This window comes from Hyperolius riggenbachi, chromosome 10 (assembly GCF_040937935.1).
Source record: "Hyperolius riggenbachi isolate aHypRig1 chromosome 10, aHypRig1.pri, whole genome shotgun sequence".
Lineage (NCBI taxonomy): Eukaryota > Metazoa > Chordata > Amphibia > Anura > Hyperoliidae > Hyperolius > Hyperolius riggenbachi.
In genome coordinates this window covers 222281928-222304110 of record NC_090655.1, presented here as the reverse complement: position 1 = coordinate 222304110, position 22183 = coordinate 222281928, and the positions used below count along the sequence as shown (strand labels likewise).

The following is a 22183-nucleotide window of genomic DNA, read 5'->3' as shown; positions in this document are numbered from 1 at the left end:
GCTCTGTATGACTCACACACTCTGCTTATGTGAGCCTATCATAAGCTGGTTAGTTTGTTTGTAAACACTGCCTAAAACTGGCAATTACAAGCCAGGACTGCAGCAGGGAGTGGCAGAAACAGCACAGAGGGGCCCAGGAGAACATAAGGAATAGAATGGTATGCTTTTTGCTGTAAAATTTTTAGAGTACAGAGTCTCTTTAAGGCCGCTATCGAACCATCCTGGGCCTCCATAACACCTGATCAGTGCCACAGGCTGATTGCCTCCATGCCACGCCACATTGACGCAGTCATTTCTGCAAAAGGATTCCCGACCAATTATTGAGTGCATAACTGAACATAATTATTTGAAGGTTGACTTTTTTTGTTTTAAAAGCACTTTTCTTTTATTGGTCGGATGAAATATGCTAATTTTTTTGTGATAGACGTCCCTGATGATCTATTTGAGAAAAGATTTCTCATGGGAAACTGGGTATCAGCTACTGATTGGGATGAAGTTCAATCCTTGGTTACAGTTCGTCTTCCTGAAGTAGGTGTGTAGGTAAGAAGGGTCTCACAGGGGTTTCAAGACACCTAATCTGTATACTTGTTTTTCCAGTAATAACTTAGACATCATAACCATGAAAAGGACATAGTTTTTCTAGTGGAAACTGTGCCTGCTGTTACTCTGCATGAGCTCTTCTGAGCCTGTGACATTGCAATTGTAGGATCTATCCCTTGGATTGCAACATCTCAGGTACACAATAACAACCTGAACAAAGTTGATAAATCAAACATATTTATTGCAGTTCACTGTTTTGAGATTTTAACTGCATTTACCATAATGAGAATCCATTCATAAGGGTTAACCCCCTGCCCACCATAATGTGTAAGCTGGGTGGGTGGAGATGGGGCCGTACCAATCTCCCTTCTGCAGTCTTTCACTCATATAAGAAGCCTGTGGCGGATGTCAGGATGGTATGGCCCATTTACTGCATGAATCACATACAAGGGATTCTGTTTGTTACCGTTACCTGTCCGCCTCCAAAACTTACAAACCCACAGGAATTACAACAGCCCTACTGACTGGCTGCTGGTACGTGAGCAGTAACATCATGATCAGGTAAGTGTTTCTGCTGAATCTCCAGCAGTTGGCAGCATTGCCTTTTAGTTATCATATGGATATTGGGGTAACTCTAGAGGGAGTGGGTTGACCCTTCGGCAGGCTTTGGCAAAGGTCACGTCTTGCTGCCGGTATGAACTCTCTGGTGATAGAGAAGATTGGCCTTCTGTGCAAAACTTTTACCACAGTCTGTACAAATAAAGGGTCTTTCACCTGTGTGTGTCCGATTGTGGATCACCAGGTGCGACTTGTGCTTGAATAACTTCCCGCAGAGCGCGCAAGAAAAGGGCTTTTCTCCAGTGTGAATGCGCTGGTGCTCAGAGACGTGAGACTTGCGGGCAAAAAATTTCCCGCACACAGCACAAGCGAAGGGCTTCAGCCCCTTGTGGATCTTCATGTGGCGGATCCGGTTGGAGATATGCGTGAAACTCTTCCCGCACTCCGAGCACGGGTAGAGCTGTTCATTAGGCCGCTTCCGTGTCCGTGTGCTAATGTGGTCTGGTAGCCAGTCTGAGTCTGAAGGGTAGGAGGAGAGAGCTGCTGACTGCAGGCCGGCTACTACAGAGTGGTCCACTGAGGAAGCTTGCATGCCGTCCACGTCTTCTGTCTTCAAATGGGACAACAAACTTGGTGAATCTCCTGTGATCGATTGGCTATAGTTTCCATCTGTAATGGATACAACATAATTAAAAGCTGCAAGAAGAACTATATTATAAGGTCCGATCACTGTTCGATCGTTTTGCAGCTCGATTTGTCATTGAAGAGAATTGAAAAAAGGTAAGAAAAACGAGCGGTAGATAAGAGAATAGAGTGGGAATCGAGCGGCAAAAACGATCGCCAGAATCGACCTGTGTATTCCCAGCATTAGAGAGTGGATTGGTAGAGTTAACGTGTTGAAGGATGTTGCGAATCAGATTGCTCTTCAGCATGATAAGTTGGAGGCCTTTAATGAGAAGTGGTAGAAATGGTCGGAGTTTTATGAGTCAGCAGAATATTGTGATGTGATATTAGGATGAGGGAATATACTGTAATTTGTAGGACAGGTAGTTCTTTTGTGGTTTGTTTTGTTTTTCTTTTTGTCTGATGAGGATCTGGATGTATGGGTCTGGAAGGGGAGGAGGGAGGGGAATGTTTTTGTGTTTGTTCTTGTGTTTTTCATTTGTATGCTAAAATATGGAGGGGGGGGGGGGGGGGGTGGAGAGTAATGTGTCCTATGGTGAAAATTGTAGATTTTTTTGTGTATATGGAGGCATTCTCTTTTCTTCAATAAAAATTATTATATGAAAAAAGGATCCTCCTTGCCTTTCCTCTGAAGAGTGAATCTTATTGATAGTGTCCCTCACCCCAACCAACAAATAAATGGCTAAGAAGGTGCTTTTGTTTAGTCCACGCCGCTCACCTGATGTGATAAATGCAGGGCATTGCTCTTCTAAATACACATCTTCACCCTCTACAACTTCTACTTTGATACCAATTAAGTCTTTAACCTATAGATAGAAAAAAAAACTAATATGAAACAATTTCCACAACAACCAAAATGAGTTTGCGAGTACCACATAAACTCTGTATTGATCACATTTCATCTAGTCACTATGGTGAAACCCTCAGATCTACCTACCGGAAATTGGTGAGGGTTACTTTCCCGGGAATGAAGAGATCCTGTACGTCTCTCCGATGGTTTTTTGTCACTGAATTCATCTGTAGGAAACACACACACCGAATAATTGTTTTTATCTGTCAGTCAGATGGCACAGGGAACTCACTGGACCCCTCCAAGTCGCTCATCATTAAATGGAGGGCTATTTACCTGTTGATTTAGGCACTGACTTATTCTCTATCTCGATGTTCTTGTCCAAATCACTGCCGTCCTCTTCATGCTTCCACTCCTAACACAAAGAAAATTATTTTTGTACTTCCAAAAATTCAGCTTTATAACATTGGGCTTAGTTATAACACCATGAGGTGAACTGGGCACAACAAAGAGATAGAACATGCAAAGTAATACAATTCTTCCTTCTTGGACTTTTGGGGATAAATAAGCCTAAAATTGAATTATGAAATGAATTATTTGGCATCAACTCTTATTTGGGGATAAATAAGCCTAAAATGAATTATTTGGCATCAACTCTTAGGCCATCAATAAGAAAGTCGTGTTAGTGTTCGAATTCTGTATTCAGAAACCTGATTTAACCACTTGAGGACCCACCCTTTACCCCCCCTTAAGGACCAGCGCTGTATTATGTGATCTGTGCTGGGTGGGCTCTACAGCCCCCAGCACATATCAGGTAGCACGCAGAGCGATCAGATCGCCCCCCTTTTTTCCCCCCTATGGGGATGATGTGCAGGGGGGGTCTGATCGCGTCTGCGTGCAGGCATGTTGCGGGGGGGGCACCTCAAAGCCCCCCTCCGCGGCGACATTCTCCCCCTCCCTCTCCTACCTCCCTTCCCCGGAGATCCGGGCTGCACAGGACGCTATCCGTCCTGTGCAGCCTGTGACAGGACGTCCCCTGTCACATGGCGGCGATCCCCGGCTGCTGATTGGCCGGGGATCGCCGATCTGCCTTACGGCGCTGCTGCGCAGCAGCGCCGTACAATGTAAACAAAGCGGATTATTTCCACTTGTGTTTACATTTAGCCTGCGAGCCGCCATCGGCAGCCCGCAGGCTATTCACGGAGCCCCCCGCCGTGATTTGACAGGAAGCAGCCGCTCGCGCGAGCGGCTGCTTCCTGATTAATCAGCCTGCAGCTGGCGGGCAGTACTGCGTCGCTGGTCCTGCAGCTGCCACTTTGCCGACGCACGGTATAAGCGTGCGGTCGGCAAGTGGTTAAGCCGAACTTTGCACTTCAGCACCCGAGCTACGGCATAGCCAGGCCTTCACCGGGTGCATCACTGGCACTTATGACTGATTGGAGGAGCGGCCTGTTACCATGGCAGTGAAGGACTCCTCGATGACATTTGTATTTCGGAAGACTCAAGTTTGTTGACATCGCCAGCTGCTGTGAACCTTACGTAATAGCGCTTGCCGCAAATTAAACCATAAATCAATGTAGTTGACAACCATAAAACCAAAAACCTGTAAAAGACTGTATATGAGGAGGGGCAGGGCCACAGCAAGCCAGAGGGAGTGTCTAGCCTCTATCTTGTAGAATGCACGCCTCTCCCCCCCCCCACCCCCATTTCATCACTCGGAAATATAAATACAAGCTTGTTAATTTAGTGCAAAGTCTGCTGTATGCCGTTACTACAGACATCCAAATACAGACTATGTGCAACCTAAAGGTGGCCATACATCAGGTGCCTTGGCGGCCGATCGACCATCCGATTCGATTATTATGATCAGATGAAAATTTAAGCCACCAAGAGTACAATGATGCAACTGGACCGAAATTGGTCGTGTATCGATCTGACATGCTGCCGGATTTAATCAGGGCTGATAACAAGCAGGCTGAACAGTGAAGGATGAAACAGAGAGCAGGGTAGGTGTTTCTCTAATGTTTCCACTGATATATATGGTGATATACATGAGGGTGCTTCGTCTCTGGTTCACTTTAAGGGTCAACAATAAATTATATAAATCCCTCCACAATGCAACGCGTTTTGCAGGTTTGATCCCGCTTCATCAGGCAATAAAGGAGCATTAAACTTGTACAAGTGTGTAGAAAGCCAAGCGCCTTTCTTTTGTGGAGTGATTTATTACATTTATTGCTGACCATTAACCAAGAGTCTTGCGTATTCCTGGAGGAGGTAAGTCCACCACAACCATTACCTGCTCTTTTTAAATCTTTAACAAATTTTAACCTTTTTGGTGCCTCTGTTACAAACTTCAGTATTTTGTCTAGGCCACCCTTGGTGGAGGGGTGTTAACCCATTCTTCTTATGTACAGAGAGTGACTTTTTAACCTGAGTGGAGTCAGGTCTAATCTCCCCACCTGCCTTCACAGTGGTTGCCTTGGTGGTAATGGAAGAAGTCAACTACTTTACCAATCATATTTTTGTAGGCACCAGACTGTTGCGTCTTCAGCTATCACCCAGACATTCACAAAATATACACTGACTGCCATCATGATCACCCAGCAGTTATTGACCCAGCAGTTATCCCTCCTGCTGTGTTATTGCTGCATTTTGTTTTATAATTTCCAGCATGGCTTACCTCTCCCGACAGCAGGTCTATGATCTTGGTGGTGACTTCTAGAATTTTCTTGTCATTAATTTTCTTCTTCTTGCCTCCTGGATGACTCTTTGGACTCAAATGTTCTCCAGAGGTTTTCTTCACTACAGTGTAATCCTACGGAAAGAAGCAGAAATAGTAATACTTATAAACTGAGATGTTCCCTGAATCCCTTAGTGGGCAGCATGGCGGCTAAGTGGTAACTACTCTCTCCCTGCATTACTAAACCCCAGGTTCCCACACCAGAAAAGACACTTTCAATTTATAGTTTGTAAGTTTTCCACACGTTTGAATGTGTTTCCCCACACTTTAAAAACATACAATGGGTTAACTGGCTTTCTACTCAAAACTATGACCTTCTGCCTTCAGCCACAAACACGGATTCCTGTTCTCTGTGAAATGGTGTCACGTTATGTAAGTAAGTATATGCCACTGTGTCATAGAACAGAGGCCCTGTATTAGTATACTATTAGTGATGCATCATGTAATGTAGTGACACTCCCAGAATTCTCCTCACCTCTCCAGTCAGCAGGTAGATGATCTCCAGGGTGAGGTTTAATATCCTCTCAGTCATGTGACCCAGCTCCTTCTCCATCATGGAGTCCTCAAGGGTAGTGTCGGGTCTTGGTCGTAGCAAGATAATTGCTGCTGGTATAATACTACATATTAGTAATGTGGAAAAAAAATTGAAGACTAGCTCCATAACAAAACTGACATTTCAATGGTGCTGGGAAAAATAATCTCCTAATTTCATCTCTCTTCTGTGACTCCAGTGATTAGATCTGATCTGCTGCAAAGTCATATTACCTGGCTCTGTAACATAAACCCAAAAATACTTTGCTGCCATGGCTCTAATGCTGAGGATACACGGTACGTTTGTGTACCGTGTATCGACCAGCTGATCCGGCCAGCTGAGAATATTCAGCTGGCCCGATCCAGCCGCTCGACCCGTACCCGCTCGATTCCCGCAGATTAGGAAGCGCCGGCGGGGTCGAGCGGTAATCGATCCACGCGGACGAGCGGGGACGCAGCTGGGGTTGATCCGGCAGCTAATCAAGCCGCCGGTCGACCCGTCTATTCCCACCATAACAGTCATAAACATGTGGCGAACTCACAACAACCAAGACTTGTTAACAATGGTAATGAAGGCAAGAAACGTTTGCTTCCAATGTCCTGGAGCTAATACTATACTTATACTCCCCTTCAATGGTCACACCCCTTCCCTTGCCTCCCCTGGGTGCCCTTCACGGCCTTAGGGCCCATCTCACAAGGGTCATAAGACAAGTGTGGCCACCATGATCTTCCCACCCGTAACAAGTCCCCTGTATCAGAGGAAGGGAAGGTTAGTAGTTGGGGTCCCCCACAGTTCTGGGCTTCCCTGCAATCCCCCCATGCAGGGGCTATTCTTATCTAGTTACTCCCCTGCTAATACTAATAGTCTTGTTTTTGTTGTTCTTCTCACAAGCCTGGTTATGCCACTTGATTCAGCCGAGAACCTCTCTATGCACCCCCCCTCCTATCATGTCAGTACCCCCTCCCTTTAGATCATACATGTCAAAATCTGGCCCGCAGAGCTATGAAATTTGGTCCCCAAGTGGTTTCCCCACTTTGCATCATGTTTGGCCCACAATAGACCACCAGGGAAGCTATATTGGAGATAAAGCCCTAGATCACCAGGGAGACCATATGGGGAGGGAGTGGGAAAGCACTAGACACCAGGGCCCTGTAAAGGGGAAGGAAGGAGACACTGGACACCAGGGAATTGTATAGGGGAGGGAGGAGGGGGGACACTAGAAACCAGGGAACTGTATTGGGGAGGGAAGGGGCCACTAGACACCAGGGAACTGTATAGGGGAGGGAGGAGGGACACTAGACACCAGGGAACTGTATAGGGGAGGGAGGAGGGTCACTAGACACCAGGGAACTGTATAGGGGAGGGAGGAGGGCCACTAGACACCAGGGAATTGTATAGGGGAGGGAGGAGGGACACTAGACACCAGGGAATTGTATAGGGGAGGGAGGAGGGCCACTAGACACCAGGGAACTGTATAGGGGAGGGAGGGGAGACAGACATCAGGGATCTTTTTAAGGGGGCCACTAGACATTGAGATTGGTCAGCAACTTGGTCTCAGTGTTCAATATCGGCCCTCTTTATACTTGAGTTTGACACCCCTTCTTTAGATTTTAAGACTTTGGCAGGGCCCTCCCACCTTGTGTGTCCTACCTGATCTTGCATCCTGCCCACAGAATAATGTGATGAATTACTGGGACTACTTCTCCAGTGTATGATCTGGCATTGTGTACCTTATAGCTTACTGTCTGTATTGTGTTGTCTGTCATCCCTGTTATCATTGCCTGTAACCTTATGTATTGTACAGCGCTGCGTAATATGTTATCACTATATCAATCCAATCAATAATAATAAAAATGCTAGGACCTGAAGAATTAACATGCAAGAGCTACAGACAGCAAGGATAGACTTTGCTTATAATTGGATGAATAGTGTGGGTGTAATATTGCTACAACCTATCTAATCCCTAGCAGTTCACCCAATCACGTTAGCTGCATTTCTCTACAAACTTTCACGCTGACTCACCTCAATCATACTTGTGCCAAAAGTATTGGCGGCAGTGGATCAACAGGACAGCCAGGTAATGTGCATTAGTTAAAAGGAAAGAAATATGTCAGCCTTCATACGTCTTTCAACTTGGGATCCATGTCTTCAGTTGACAGCAATCACTCTCACACTACTTTCCCACTAGGCTAAAGCAGGAATTGTTCATTAGTGGGTAGCTGTACATCTCCGAGGAGCAGACTGGGATCTATGAATTGGTTTGGTAAGTACTTTTCTTTTTGCAAAAACTACATAAACACATACCTCTCAACTTTTTGAGAAGAGAAAGAGGGACACATAAGCCATGCCTCTGCCACACCCCTAGTCACGCCCCTGTCATACACCTAGTCACACATACCATAATGATTTCATAAGAAAAATAAGTTGTTTTATCATTCAAACCACACTGGTCTTTTCTATCCTGGTTAATTTTCCTTCATATTAACATTTTAAAGTTAGTAATATATCAGTTTAAAGAATGGGAATAGAGTTTAGAGTCAAACACATTTTTCAGTAGAGAACTATATATATTTACATAGAAAGAGGGACAAATGAGGAGGAAAGAGGGACAGGGCTCCCAAAGAGGGACAGTTGGGAACTATGCATAATCATTTATGCATAGTTACAGTCATTTAAAATAATGTTTTGTGGAATATATTAAAAGCAGTGCCTAAACTAAGACTATACATTGGAGGACCAGGATTTCCATGTAAATACACCAAGTTAAAGATTTACATATAGTTTTGTATTATAATGACAGCCACATTTGTCAGCTAAGCATGCAATGCAATCACACCCTACTGCATACAGTGTTGGAGATTACTAGATTTACTTATTACAAATACCTTCACAGAACAGACACTCTATTTCTGGGGGGAAAGAAGCCATATTTATGTGATAATATAGTAATGATAATGTATTACAACGATTAATATTACCTCGATCAGGAGTTATACCATAAACTCAGATCCTTCACGTTTGCCATCAAACAGGAAGCAGAAGAACTACAGTAAGTGAGGATTCTGGGAATTGTAGTCCAGTAAACTTTTCTTATTGCATTAGGCCACAACAAAATGGCTCCCCGTGTTAGCCTAGAAATGTCCACCTAGTTTAGGGGTCAAGGAGAGAGAAGTTGCTAGTGTGAATGTAAAGTCCCAGGCAAAATCTATCCGGTTTACTGATCTTGAAATTTACAGGTGACTAAACTCAAATTTTCTGCTTTCTTCTTAAGGTCTCTGTGGACTACAGTAAAATGGCCGACATAGTTTATCATTACAGGAAGTTAGCCAGAATACAGATCTCAGGCAAAGCAGACACAGGAAGTTCCAGGTGAGAAGTGAACAGGGAGGAAGTAGATAGCAGCCATTAGTGGGACTGGCAGTTAGAAATTGAATGATATGAATAAATATAAAATAATATGGGGTATCCAAATTATAATTATTATTATTATTAGTTAGTACTAGTAGTAGTACTATTTGTATTTATTACAATTTCATTTTTTTTCAGGGCAATACTGTTCTTATTAAATTAAAGTATACTATCTTTTTTTATTAGGCTGAACAGGATTTCAGGATAATTCAAAAGATTCCCTCATTGAAAATGCATGTTCAAAAAATAATAATCCCTGATAAAACTGGATGCGGTTAAGTCCCTGATGTTTCAGAATATTTGGTTAACGAGTGTTCCAAAGCCAGTATACAATATACCTGGTTTCCCGGATAGCTCAGGGGTGTGCGGATTATTCCGCATATAGCTAATCACTCAGCCTAGGCTAAACATTACTGGAAGGGCAGGACTACATTCAATATGCAGTCGTATGTAGCTATAGGAAGTATTTATGATGCTGAAACCAGGAACATGACCTTGAAAGTGGGTATCCTTAGGGTTGCCAGGTCGGCTGATGGAGAAAACCGGACAGGGGGTGGAGTTAGGGGTGGAGTCAGGGGCGGAGTCAGAAGCGCACTTTTATGTAGAGTGGGGCTAAGCAATGGGCTTTTTTTTTTTAAAAAGTATAGTATTTATATCGCACTGACATCTTCTGCAGCACATTACAGAGTACATAGCCATGTCACTAACTGTCCTCACCAGTAGTACTGGTCCAGTGCACATAAGAGACAGTTTTTCACCAGTAACTGCACATAAGAGACAGCTTTTCACCAGTAAATGCACATAAGAGACAGCTTTTCACCAGTAAATGCACATTATAAGAGACACCTTTTCGCCAGTAAATGCACATAATAAGAGACAGCTTTTCTCCAGTAAATGCACATAATAAGACACATCTTTTCACCAGTAAATGCACATAATAAGAGACAGCTTTTCACCAGTAAATGCACAAAAGAGACAGCTTTTCACCACTAAATGCACATAATGACAAACAGCCAGTGTTCCCAGTATATGTAGCCAGGGATATATGTGCCCAGTATATGTAGCCAGGGGGTATATATGTCCCAGTATATGTAGGCAGGGGTGTAAATGTCCCAGTATACGTAGGCAGGGGTATATATGTCCCAGTATAGGTAGCCAGGGGGTATATGTGCCCAGAATAGGTAGCCAGGGGGTATATGTGCCCAGAATAGGTAGCCAGGAGCTATATGTGCCCAGAATAGGTAGCCAGGGGCTATATGTGCCCAGAATAGGTAGCCAGGGGCTATATGTGCCCAGAATAGGTAGCCAGGGGCTGTATGTGCCCAGAATAGGTAGCCAGGGGCTATATGTGCCCGGAATAGGTAGCCAGGGGCTATATGTGCCCGGAATAGGTAGCCAGGGGCTATATGTGCCCGGAATAGGTAGCCAGGGGCTATATGTGCCCAGAATAGGTAGCCAGGTGTCCCCCCCCCCCCCCCGCAGGAGGAGAACAGTGCAGCAGAGAGAGAGCTGGGAGCAGCGGTGGAGAAGGGGGGCAATCTCCCCCCCCCCCCCCCTTGCCTTCCCTCACCTTAGGGTGCTGTCTCTCTCCCTCGCTGTCTCGTCCTCCAATATGATGTGCAGGCTGGCGGGTGGCTGCGGGCGGAACTTACCTCTGTGTCGCAGGCGCCGGAAGTTCGGGTCCCGCAGCCGCTGAGATTCGAGTCCGACTCAAAAAACATCCGGATCAAAGATCCGAATCATTCATGAGCCGGCTCATGAATGAGATTCTCAGCGGCTGCGGGACCCGAACTTCCGGCGCTGGAGTGACACAGAGGTAAGTTCCGCCTGCAGCCACTCGCCAGCCTGCACATCATATTGGAGGAGACAGCGGGGGAGAGAGAGCACCCTAAGGTGAGGGAAGGGGGGGGAGATTGCCCCCCTTCTCCACCGCTGCTCCCAGCTCTCTCTCTGCTGCGCTGTTCTCCTCCTGCGCTGCGGCCTGCGGGGGGGCTCTAAACCGGACAACTTAATTGTCCGGTTTAGCATGTTTTTTTACACCGGACACAGCGCACAAAAACCGGACTGTCCGGTGTAAAACCGGACACCTGGCAACCCTAGGTATCCTAAATAATTTACTACCTTCTACTATATGTCACTACATTGCCTCTTTAAGGCCTGGGGCACACCAAAAACCGCTAGCAGATCCGCAAAGCGCTAGCGGTTATTGAAACGCTTTTTCTCATTTTTATGAAGCGTTTCAGCTAGCGTTTTGGGTAGCGTTTTTGGTGTAGTACATTTTATATATTGTTACAGTAAATCTGTTACTGAACAGCTTCTGTAACAAAACTGGCGTTTTTCAGAGCGGTTTGCGTTTTACCTATACTTTACATTGGAGGCAGAAACGCCTCCGCAATCCAAAAAATGCCTCAGCCCAGGAGTATGCGTTTCAGCAAAACGCCTCCTGCTCTGGTGTGAACCACCCAATTGAAATACATTAGCCACGCGTTTCCACAGCCGCAAGCGGCTGTAAAAACGCGAGAAGACCCGCTCGGTGTGCACCAGCCCTTAATGAGTACTGTAACCTTACCTGGGGTTTCTACTGCCCCCCCCCCCCCCCCCCCAGCAGAACAAAACGATCCTCTGGTCCCCGCCGCAGCTTGCTTCCATTTTTTTGCAGCCTCCAGTTCACAAATAAGTGCATTTGCGCGGCCCTGACTGTGCCGTGTCCTCGCTCCTGCTGACATCGCCAAGAGCTCCCTGAGCAGGCACAGCTCCGAAGATGTCAGCGAGGACGCGGGCGGCTAGGGCTGCACAGATGCACTTGTTTGCGGAGGGGGGGGGGGGGGGGGGTCGGTTTAACTTTTTTTTTTTTAGAGGTTGCATTACTCATTTAATGATAAGTTAGTAGTGTCGGAATTGCACCAAAAACAAGCATGCAGCTGTTGTCAGAAACACCTGATCTGCATATACTTGTTCTGGGTCTATGGCTGGAAAGTATTAGAGGCAGAGGATCAGCAGGGCAGCCAGGCAACTGGTATAATAAGAAATAAATATAGCAGCCTCCATATCACTCTCACCTCAGGTTCAATTGAAACAACCATGCCACAAATTCAAGCTGACTTCAAACGTCTAATTTGCATGCTTGTTCAGGGTCAATGGCTAAAAGTATTAGAGGCAGAGGATCAGCAGGGCAGCCAGGCAATATGCATTGTTTAAAATAGTGACCAGACGTCCCGGATTCTAGGTCCGCTGTCCCAGGCTGCATGAGGTCCAGGGAAACGTCCCGCTTTCAGCAGCGGGACGTCCCGTCCTCGGGACTCTGGCCACTCTATCCTCATGAACTGGCAGCGGCGTCTATAGACGCAGTGCTAGTTCATTGCCCGCAGCCCCGCTCCAGCCTCCTTAGTCTTCCGGTGTCTGTTCCGACACCGGCAGGCGAGCAGGGCTACGGCAAGATGGCTGCTGAAGCCCTGTACTGGAGACTATTTGTGTCTCCAGTACAGGGCTTCGGGCGCCATCTTGCCGTAGCCCTGTCAGCGCGGGAGACGAGCAGGAGGAAGGTGGTCCCAGGAGCAGCGCGCCAGAGGCCGGAGACTTCTGCCAGGTGAGTAAATGCTTTCTTTTCCAGGTGAAATTTGCTCCCATTACGTTTCTTTTCTGGTGAAATGTTTGCCCGCATTGCATTTCTTTTCTGGTTAAATGTTTGCCCGCATTGCGTTTATTTTCTGGTGAAATGTTTGCCCGCAATGCGTTTTTTTTCTGGTGAAATGTTTGCCCGCATTGTGTTTATTTTCAGGTGAAATGTTTGCCCGCATTGCGTTTCTTTTCTGGGGAAAGGTTTGCCCGTATTGCGTTAATTTTCTGGTGAAATGTTTGCCCGCATTGCGTTTATTTTCTGGAGAAATGTTTGCCCACAGTGCGTTAATTTTCTGGTGAAATGTTTGCCCGCATTGCGTTTATTTTCTGAGGAAATGTTTGCCCGCAGTGCGTTTATTTTCTGGGGAAATGTTTGCCCGCATTGCGTTTATTTTGTACTGACATGTTTGCCCGCATTGCGTTTATTTTGTACTGACATGTTGCCCGCATTGCGTTTATTTTGTACTGATAAGTTTGTCCGCATTGCGTTTATTTTGTACTGACATGTTTGCCCGCATTGCGTTTATTTTGTACTGACATGTTGCCCGCATTGCGTTTATTTTGTAGTGACATGTTGCCCGCATTGTGTTTATTTTGTACTGACATGTTTGCCCGCATTGCGTTTATTTTGTACTGACATGTTGCCCGCATTGCGTTTATTTTGTACTGACATGTTGCCCGCATTGCATTTATTTTATACTGAAATGTTGCCCGCATTGCGTTTATTTTGTGCTGACATGTTGCCCATTGCGTTTATTTTCTGGTGTCCGGGGTAACTGTTGCTGCATTTATTATTTAATGGTCATAGATGGCTATGTTTGCTGCTTTGTGGTTTCGGTATACTATTAGCATCACACAGTTTCTGCACACCCATGATGCAAAGTCTTGTTTGACCACATCATGGCGTAAACACTGCTTTCTTATGCCTCGCTGTTACATCATTACGTTAGCTCCGCCCATACAATGTCATGACCACGCCCATTTTTTGCCCCCCCCCCCCCTTCATTGCTGCGCGCTCCTCAGTCCTCCCCACTTTCGCAAAAAAGACTGGGCCATCACAGGGCCCACTGGGTAGAATCACAGCTTCCTACATATATATTTGTAGCCGACCTACCAACATGGCTATTCAGTACCTGTGCAAAGTATATTATCTGTGTAATAAGATTGCTGGGATTTGTAGTTCTATGAAATTCAGCTCTGAAACAGTTGATAGTTTGCTCTGCTTGCATTTTCCCTCCTACATCTAGGTGGAGAATGCCTGTCACCAATAGGAGAGCAGCTTTTACACTGTGGAGATTTTTAGCCAATGAGAGAATGCCTTAGCTCATAGAATAGGGAATGTGCTAGAAACTGCAGTGATCCTGTTGCAGAGGGAACTAGAGGAGTCTGGAGAGATATCTGGGGGATTACATAGTGTTCCACACACAGAACTGAGCTGTCTGTGAGCTGAAATCCTTCCTCCATAGTCTCCTGTGACTTTATCCTTTCTGAAGAGGAGTGTACAGATCACTGACCGTTTCCTCCTGCCTCATCTGAAAGAACTATTCACTAGGCCAGCTTTCAGTGAGTGATTTTCTGTGGATTGTAACTTTCACATACTCAGGCCTCCCAGGGTCTTATGCAATGCAGTTTGTAGTTAGGACTAGAGACAAAAAAACTGTTGTATTGGCCTAAAAATCTGCTCTGGGGTGTCTAGGCCTATCAGAATAGTATCATTCATATATATCTAATAATCCAGCTTGGATCATCTTCCTGCAGCTTCTCTCCTGAGTGAAGCTCCTTGTGGATTACAAATACTGTTTTATATACGAGATCCGACTGCCGGCCTACTACTTACAATAGATTAACATTGGCCAATGTTTAGGGAAATTAGCCTAAATGTATATCTGTGTTTAATTATAACAGACTGTTTATACATTTGTCATTTAAAGTGCACTTAATGATTTACTGTGATTTTTTGGGGGATTTTACATATCTTGATTTTCTGGTGCTTTTTTGGGCCAAACCTTTTCCGGAGACTATGGAGGTGTATATCCCTATTGCATTCATTCGCAAGCAACTGTTGGTATTCCATTATTGCCATAACTGTGAATTCAGATGCTATGACCTGTTAGACTATATTGCGAGAAGGTAAATTGTTAATTGTATCTTTATTTCTGAGTCTCCGAATCCAATAAAATTGCTTAGCATAGGGGCGTGGCCAAGATGGCATTCTGAGCAGATGGCTTTCTCTGGAGCTCCGCTGCCCTGCAATCATAATCGCTCACATCGGCTCAGTACACAACACGACCCAATCTTGCTCAAAATTGCTTAGCATATTATACTGCTGGTTTATGTGTATCACCGGAGGTTGTGGGTGACACCGGAGTTGGACAAGAGCAGGACCCATCTAACATAGCTACACCTACATATACATTTAGCTCAGTTGAGTGAAAATTTGGACACAGACCATATGGTAGAGTTGAGTTAAATGTTGTGCAGACACAGAGAATGGTGGACTGGGGTACAATTCTCAGATAAACCTGGCCCATTTACCCTAGGTGTCCCTTTATGCTTCCTCCACCTATGAGCAGCTGAATGTTCATTTGTCATGTATGAACCTTGGACAGGACGTGAGACACAGCTATAGCCAAGTAGTCAAAGCCCCAGAGCCTGATAAGGGGCGTAGGGGCAGGAAAATTGTCATATGACGAGGAATTTTTTTTACCATTGTTCATTCAATAAAGACCTCTCCCCCTTTGAAAAAAGTTTTCATACACATAAAATCACTAGCGTAGATCCAGTAATTATGTCACACACTGGCCTAGACCCCTCAGCATTCAGTGCAGTGGGGCAGTGACCAATATGGCAGCTGTAGCAATTCCTAAAATGTCTTGTACTCCTGTTAGCTGTCCTCGGCGACCATTGCTGAAGGCAGCTCTTGCTTGCTCTCCCTCCTCACTTATGATCTCTTACCCAGGAGGGTCTCCTCTGTAATGCCTACATTTCAGGGCAGATCAGTAGGTATAACTGGATACTAATTGTTCCCCTTTCAGCTGCAGTTCACTGATCATGCCCTCTATTAACACACATCCACCTCATCATGCTGCTTATAATGTGACTAAGTCATGTGACAGGCATAGAGGAACATGTCTAAGGTAACAACAATTACTGACCTGCGGAGGGATGCATTAGGAGGACCAGAGACTCTTACTGGAGGTGCCAAGGCCCATTCATATCATTTCAGGCAGCCATTCCACATACAAACACACTGCTTGTCGATTAGCTGAGAATTATCTTCTGTTCTGTGGAGAGGAGAGGAAGAGCAAATTGACTGTGGTCGTTTTCCTGCACGTCCAATTACTGTGGGTGTCTGGAGACAGCCATTCACACTATGAGGAAGTAAGTGCCTGAAGCGATATGAGCGATTGCTTTGGGCATTCTATGTTGCAAACGTGGACAGGCGTTTGCTATACACCTATTATAGTTGTGCCTCTGGTTCAGAAGGAATGCTGTAAAGGTTCACCACCAATTCTAGTAAATCGAGGGGTCATGGAGAGGATGTGGCTGGAGCACAGAATTGTTTGGTGTGATGTAGATAACTGTAATGGGGGTGGCGCCATTCTGCCACTAAGCCTTCCTCCACTGTTGAGGCATCCACACATCCCACACCCCTTGAACTAAACTGATACACTCCAAACCCACCCCATACCTACAGAGGTCCTCAGTCTTGGTAGACATCATCCATCTCTGCATGGACTGTGCTGCTCCTACCTGCACTAGATGGGGTGGGGCTGTATGGACAGCCAGAAGCTTGTCTAGTGCAGGTAGGAGCAGCACAGTCCATGCAGAGATGGATGATGTCTACCAAGAATGAGGACCTCCTTAGGTATGGGGTGGGTTTGGAGTATATCAGTTTAGTTCAAGGGGTGTGGGATGTGTGGAGAACTGAGGATTCAGATGTAGATCCTACAAGGAAGATAGAGGTGCTCATTCCTGTCTCATCTATGCCACCCGGCACAACTTGTTACTGACCCAAGGAAGCAGGGACAGCCTGTGAAATGCGTAGTCATTATGCTATAAATGTATTTTCTAGAAGCCATTGGATGACTGGCTCATTCTTCTAGAGAGGAAGGCCAACCTATCACTCTCAATTTTAATCTTTTAATGTATTTAATATTCTGGGCGCCTCATTCATCATGGAATTCACCATTATTACATTGCCCACAAAACAGCAAATAGGTTGGAACTAACTGGGTAAATGTGTGGTACATTAACTAAGTCTTAACTGCATTAAGTCAACCAGGATTTGTAAAGTGTTCTGAAATGGTCCTCAATCAATACCATACAATAAACACAGCAATAATCACACACTTTATTGACAGTTATATAAAACCATTATTGACACCTAAACATGTTACAGCATTTCCAGTGTAATTCTCCTACAGCCACTGGTCTCCATCCAGTGAGAACTCATATCTGTTGAAGTAGCTTCTTGGTTGGTTACCTAATTTCTATAGTTTCAAGAAAAAACTAAATGTTTTGAGTACTCAAGACAGACAAAGCAAGTCAAACCATCTGCCAGTTGGGGAAAAAGTCTCTTGTGTCCCTGCACGCTCCTCCCAAATCCTGGCACTGTGTCTCCATCACTTACCCTTACCTTCTTGTCAGCCACTAGCAGCTTCTGTTCCATGCCAGAAGAGACCTTCCAACATTCCAACCTAGTATCCAGTAGTTTCTAAGGTTCATCAGGTAACAGCTTGGCACAAAGACAGGAAGGGTCTTTAGGAGAAGATGTGTTGGCCTTCTAAGTATAAGGAAGTATATTGTGTAAGTTCCCACACATTTGCTAAAAACTGAGGTTTGAGTTGACACATCCAACAATTTATTCTTCCTAGCACAGTTCATTGTCACTTGCAACCACTGAATGAGGTTTACCAATTTACAAAGACCTGGGGATAAAGATGATTAATTTTCTACCAAGGGATCTCTAATGCTTATCAGAACTTTCCATCTATGAAAAACATCTCTTGCATTCCAGACATGAAACAGGGTTTGTGATCGGTATGGACAATAAAACTTGTTAAAATGTAAACATTTTGGCTATTTCTGAAAGTGAAATGTTGTTCTGGTGGTCACCAGTCTTCATGTATGACACACAGGTGTCTTCTACCTTCGGTGAATTTCCTGATGTCTACCCAAGTCCGACCTCTGGGCAAACCGTTTCCCACATATAAAGCACGGAAATGGCTTATCACAAATAGACAGCCGAAGATGGTTGAGAAGGGAAGATTTCTGCGAGAAACATTTACCGCAACGAGCGCAAGGGAAAGGCTTCTCTCCCGTGTGGACTCTCAAATGTCTCACCACATCAGACTTCTTGGCAAAGCATTTTCCACACACTGAACAAGGAAATGGCCTGATTCCCTGGTGGATCTTCTCGTGGTTAACCAGAATGCCCTTCTGTGTGAAGCTTTTCCCACAATATGAACAGGAAAATGGCTTCTCACCGGTGTGAAGTCTTTGATGCATGAGAAGACCCCCATATGAGGTGAACCATTTTCCACACACGGTACAGGGAAACATTTTGTTCCCTCTATGGCCCATATCATCCATGTTCTCCAAATTATTAGGAGAAGATTCATCAGGGTGAAAATGGTCGAGTGATCCATCTTCATTGTGAAAACCTGAGAAGGCATTTGGGGTATCAGGCTCTTCTTCTAGAGAGTCTTGAGAAAATTCATCTTCTTTCAGATGTCGATCTGGAGATAAAAGTAGACGACCTTCAGATATCTTCCTGACCCGACCATCTGACAAGAATAAAGCAAGAGAATATTTAAAAAACGGAGGTCATTTTCAAGTGAACACAAGTCAATGTTACATCATTCTAAAGCACAGTCTGACAATGTATATGGTTTAACATATATAAAAACGTATACATAAAAGGCACCACCATTCTCCAACTGTGAGGAACTCGTACACTGTTGGATTTCAGCCTGGCCACATGAAATAGCTATTAGCTATTTAAATATGAATATGTACAACTTTGTTAATGTCCTAATCCAACCTCGCACTTTTCAAATGCGTTTGACAGCAGATTTCTATCACTTAGCAATTCTCATTGTTTTGTGCATTGCAAATCTGTATATTTTGAGATAATTACTAAAGTTATCAGGCTGACTCCTACAGTCCCATTCCCTGCTGAGGTGACAGTGTGACAATACTAGGGAGAGAAGATAGCCTTTCCCTGTGTGCACAAGTCATTCAGCCATCGGACCCCTACTCCTTTGCTGGCAAAAGATTAACTCTCTGTGGCCAGCACTGCAACTAGAGAAAGCAGAGATCTATAATAAGGGCTAAGCTGCCGTGCTGGCTACAAAGAGTTCACTACTTCAGTTGTACAAGGAGGAGCTTGAAGATGAACCCTGTTCATTAGCTAGGGAACATCCACACTGCTGCCAGCCCCACACATGTTGGCGGGATCTCGGGGTCAGGTGACTCACTTTTCCTAAAAAAATTTCACTGGAACAACTGCATCAACTACACAAATTGTGCTACTGTACAGGCAAAGCCGCACTTGTGCATGTACAGTACATCTGTTTCAAATGTTTTTTTGCTTCTCATCAGCACATGGATTGACATTGCTGTATTGGATAGAGCTTGGACCAGTAATACAAAGTACCCAAACAGCTCATGGTGACCCAGAACCATTAGGCAAGTAAAAAGAGCTAAAAGAGACCAAAAACCCCTCTATTAAAAAGCAATGCTAAATGTATTTTTGCCTTTTTTTAAAAAAAGAACTTATTTGTGATAACTCAGATATAAGTGAGCAAGTGTGGTTTCCCAGGATGCATCACTCCTGAATATGTGAATATGCAAATCATCTCTTCATGCACCTCAGTGAAAACCAGGCACGCATCCAGAACTGCTGCTGTACAGTGAACCTATAGCTAGTAGACATTACAAAGACCCATCATCCCAACATGCACACAGCCTGTTTTGGACTTTCTGGTCCTCATCAGTGCATGGTATGGATTGATATGGCTCTATTGGATAGGGCTTGGACCAATAGTAAAGAATACTAAGACAGCTTATGGTGACCCAAAACCACTAGGAAAGTATAAGGGGCTTAAAGTGAACCAGAGACGAAGCACCCTTGTGTATTTTACCATAGAAATCAGTGGGAACATTAGAGAAAACATTTACCATGCTCTCTGTTCCATCCTCACTGCTAAAAGTGTCTGTTATCTAGCTGAGATAAGAATCCCGGACTGAGCATTGAGTCTGGCTTTGCTATAATGACTCAGCTATAATGATTCCTGAGCAAAGCCAGCAGGGGGCAGGCTTGGACTTGAAGACAGCAAAGAACACAGTCTCAGCTATAATTATTCTGTAGCAAAGCCAGACCGACTGCTTAGTCGGGATTCTTATCTTAGAGGTGATAACAGGCAAATTAAACAGAGAACAATGTAACAAAGAGCAGATTAGGTGTTTACTGTCATGTTCCCACTGATTTATAAGGTAAAATACATGAGGTTGCTTCATCTCTGGTTCTCTTTAAAGAGACCATAGAAGCCCTAAAAAAAAGCTATGCTAAATATCTATTTTTCATGCCATACACTGATGAAGAGCAGAAACTCTGATATGGCTGTCTGCATGTTGTGTTGATGTGGCTCTGAAATATGTATAAGCTACAGGCTCACTATACATCAGCAAAAAGAACAAAATGCATTGGGCCTGATTCACAAAGCGGTGATAACTCAGTTATCACGCCTAAAAGACTTTAGGCGTGATAAACTTTGCACTAGCAGAGTTATCGCTGCTTTGTGCTGCTGATCGCGCGAAGCTCATGCGCGCAAAGTTTTAGTCCCAGGGCTTAATGGGCGCTGCGTGCGCACCGCGCTGCAAAACTTTGCGCGCTGGAGCTTCGCGCGAGTTACTTGTGATCACGCCTAAACTAAGTTTAGGCGTGATAAAGGGCTTTTCACAGGCGTGCAAAGTGTTTGCACCGCTTTGTGAATCAGGCCCATTGGGTTTGATTCACTAATGATAGCACAGCGTAACAGCACGAGTTAGCTACTGTTATGCGCGCTAGTGAATCAGTGTGCCTTAAAGAGAACCAGAGAGGAATAAAATAACATATTTATACATACCTGGGGCTTCCTCCAGCCCAATCAGCCTGGATCGCTCCCACGCCGCCTTTCTCAGCTGCCTCTGTCCACCGGTACTGGGTCCCGTCATTTCGGCCAGTCAACGCAAGCGCAGTGCGCTCCCTCCGTACTGCGCAGGCGCATGCGTACAGAGCCAGAGGGAGCCCCTGTGCATGCGGAAGACTGTGACGGGAACCGGTACCGGCGATAGAGGCAGTGGAGGACGGCAGCATGGGAGCGATCCAAGCTTATGGGGCTGGAGGAAGCCCCAGGTGTGTATAACATCTTTTTTTCATTTTTAGAATACGTTAGTCTCTGGGTCTCTTTAAAGGATACCTGAAGTGACATGTGACATGATGAGGTGGACATGTGTATGTACAGTGCCTAGCACACAAATAACTATGCTGTGTTCCTTTTTTTTCCTTTCTCTGCCTGAAAGAGTTAAATATTAGGTATGTAAGTGGCTGACTCAGTCCTGACAGGAAGTGACTACAGTGTGACCCTCACTGATAAGAAATTCCAACTATAAAACACTTTCCTAGCAGAAAATGGCTTCTGAGAGCAAGAAAGAGATAAAAAGGGGAATTTCTTATCAGTGAGGGTCACACCGTAGTCACTTCCTGTCTGAGCCACTTACATACCTGATATTTAACTCTTTCAGGCAGGGAAAGGAAAAAAAAAGGAACACAGTATAGTTATTTGTGTGCTAAGCACTGTACATACACATGTCTATCTCATCATGTCACATCGGGAATCCTTTAATGAGCGTTTCCTGCACGCTACGCATGCTAGTGGCAGCGTATGGTGTGTAATCAGGCTCAGTCGGGGAGCAGGCACTCTGCACACACTATGCTGCTGTATTGCAGCAAAGCGATCGCTAGTAAGTTCACGCCCATTCCACTCCTCCCGCCCTGAGCCCCTTCGGGTCCAGTCACATTATCGGACGTGATCCCCGCACTCTGTTTGGCCCTATAGGCTGCATGCCACTTGACAGACAGCCTAGTGGGCCAATCAGAATGCGGGGATCATGTCCTTTAATGTGACCAGACCTGAAAGTGCTGAGGGGAGGAGGAGTGGAACGGGCGTGAAGTTACTAGCATTCGCTACACTGCAATACAGCAGCATAGTGTGTGCTGAGTGCCCGCTCCCCTGACTGATCCTGATTACGCATGCTACTCTGCCAC

At 45.1% G+C, this 22183-nt stretch overlaps 2 protein-coding genes across 5 annotated transcripts in view; both read right to left on the bottom strand.

Moving 5' to 3' along the window:
- Window positions 1-384: 384 nt before the first annotated feature.
- On the bottom strand, window positions 385-9091 carry LOC137534582 (oocyte zinc finger protein XlCOF8.4-like). Of its 4 annotated transcripts, none has more exons than XM_068256146.1 (7): window positions 8823-9091; window positions 5788-5915; window positions 5253-5387; window positions 2909-2987; window positions 2720-2799; window positions 2501-2588; window positions 385-1767 (listed from the first exon to the last, which is right to left on the bottom strand). In XM_068256146.1, exons 2-7 carry the CDS (start codon window positions 5866-5868, stop codon window positions 1217-1219), a joined length of 1014 nt encoding a protein of 337 aa, XP_068112247.1. In that variant the 5' UTR covers window positions 5869-5915; window positions 8823-9091; the 3' UTR covers window positions 385-1216. The 4 variants fall into 4 exon arrangements, with proteins under 4 accessions (XP_068112247.1, XP_068112248.1, XP_068112250.1 ...); XM_068256147.1 differs by having other exon boundaries at window positions 5788-5918; window positions 8823-8897; XM_068256149.1 differs by lacking the exon at window positions 8823-9091 and adding an exon at window positions 7867-8798 and having other exon boundaries at window positions 5788-5918.
- An 8131-nt stretch (window positions 9092-17222) lies between these two features.
- LOC137534581 (oocyte zinc finger protein XlCOF8.4-like) overlaps window positions 17223-22183 on the bottom strand; it is a 28426-nt gene continuing 23465 nt past the window's right edge. The window contains exon 7 of the mRNA XM_068256145.1: window positions 17223-18659. Within this exon, the coding sequence (XP_068112246.1) occupies window positions 18019-18659 (641 nt within the window). The 3' untranslated portion in view covers window positions 17223-18018. The remainder of the gene's footprint in view (window positions 18660-22183) is intronic.

Bases quoted from the DNA above. Each gene is read 5' to 3' on its own strand.
- LOC137534582 (XM_068256146.1), bottom strand. From the start codon at position 5,868: ATGATGGAGAAGGAGCTGGGTCACATGACTGAGAGGATATTAAACCTC. The intron at 5,388-5,787 runs GTGAGGAGAATT...TTCTTTCCGTAG, and splicing joins TCTACCTGCTGACTGGAGAG to GATTACACTGTAGTGAAGAA. The intron at 2,589-2,719 runs GTAGGTAGATCT...TTCTATCTATAG, and splicing joins GTAACCCTCACCAATTTCCG to GTTAAAGACTTAATTGGTAT.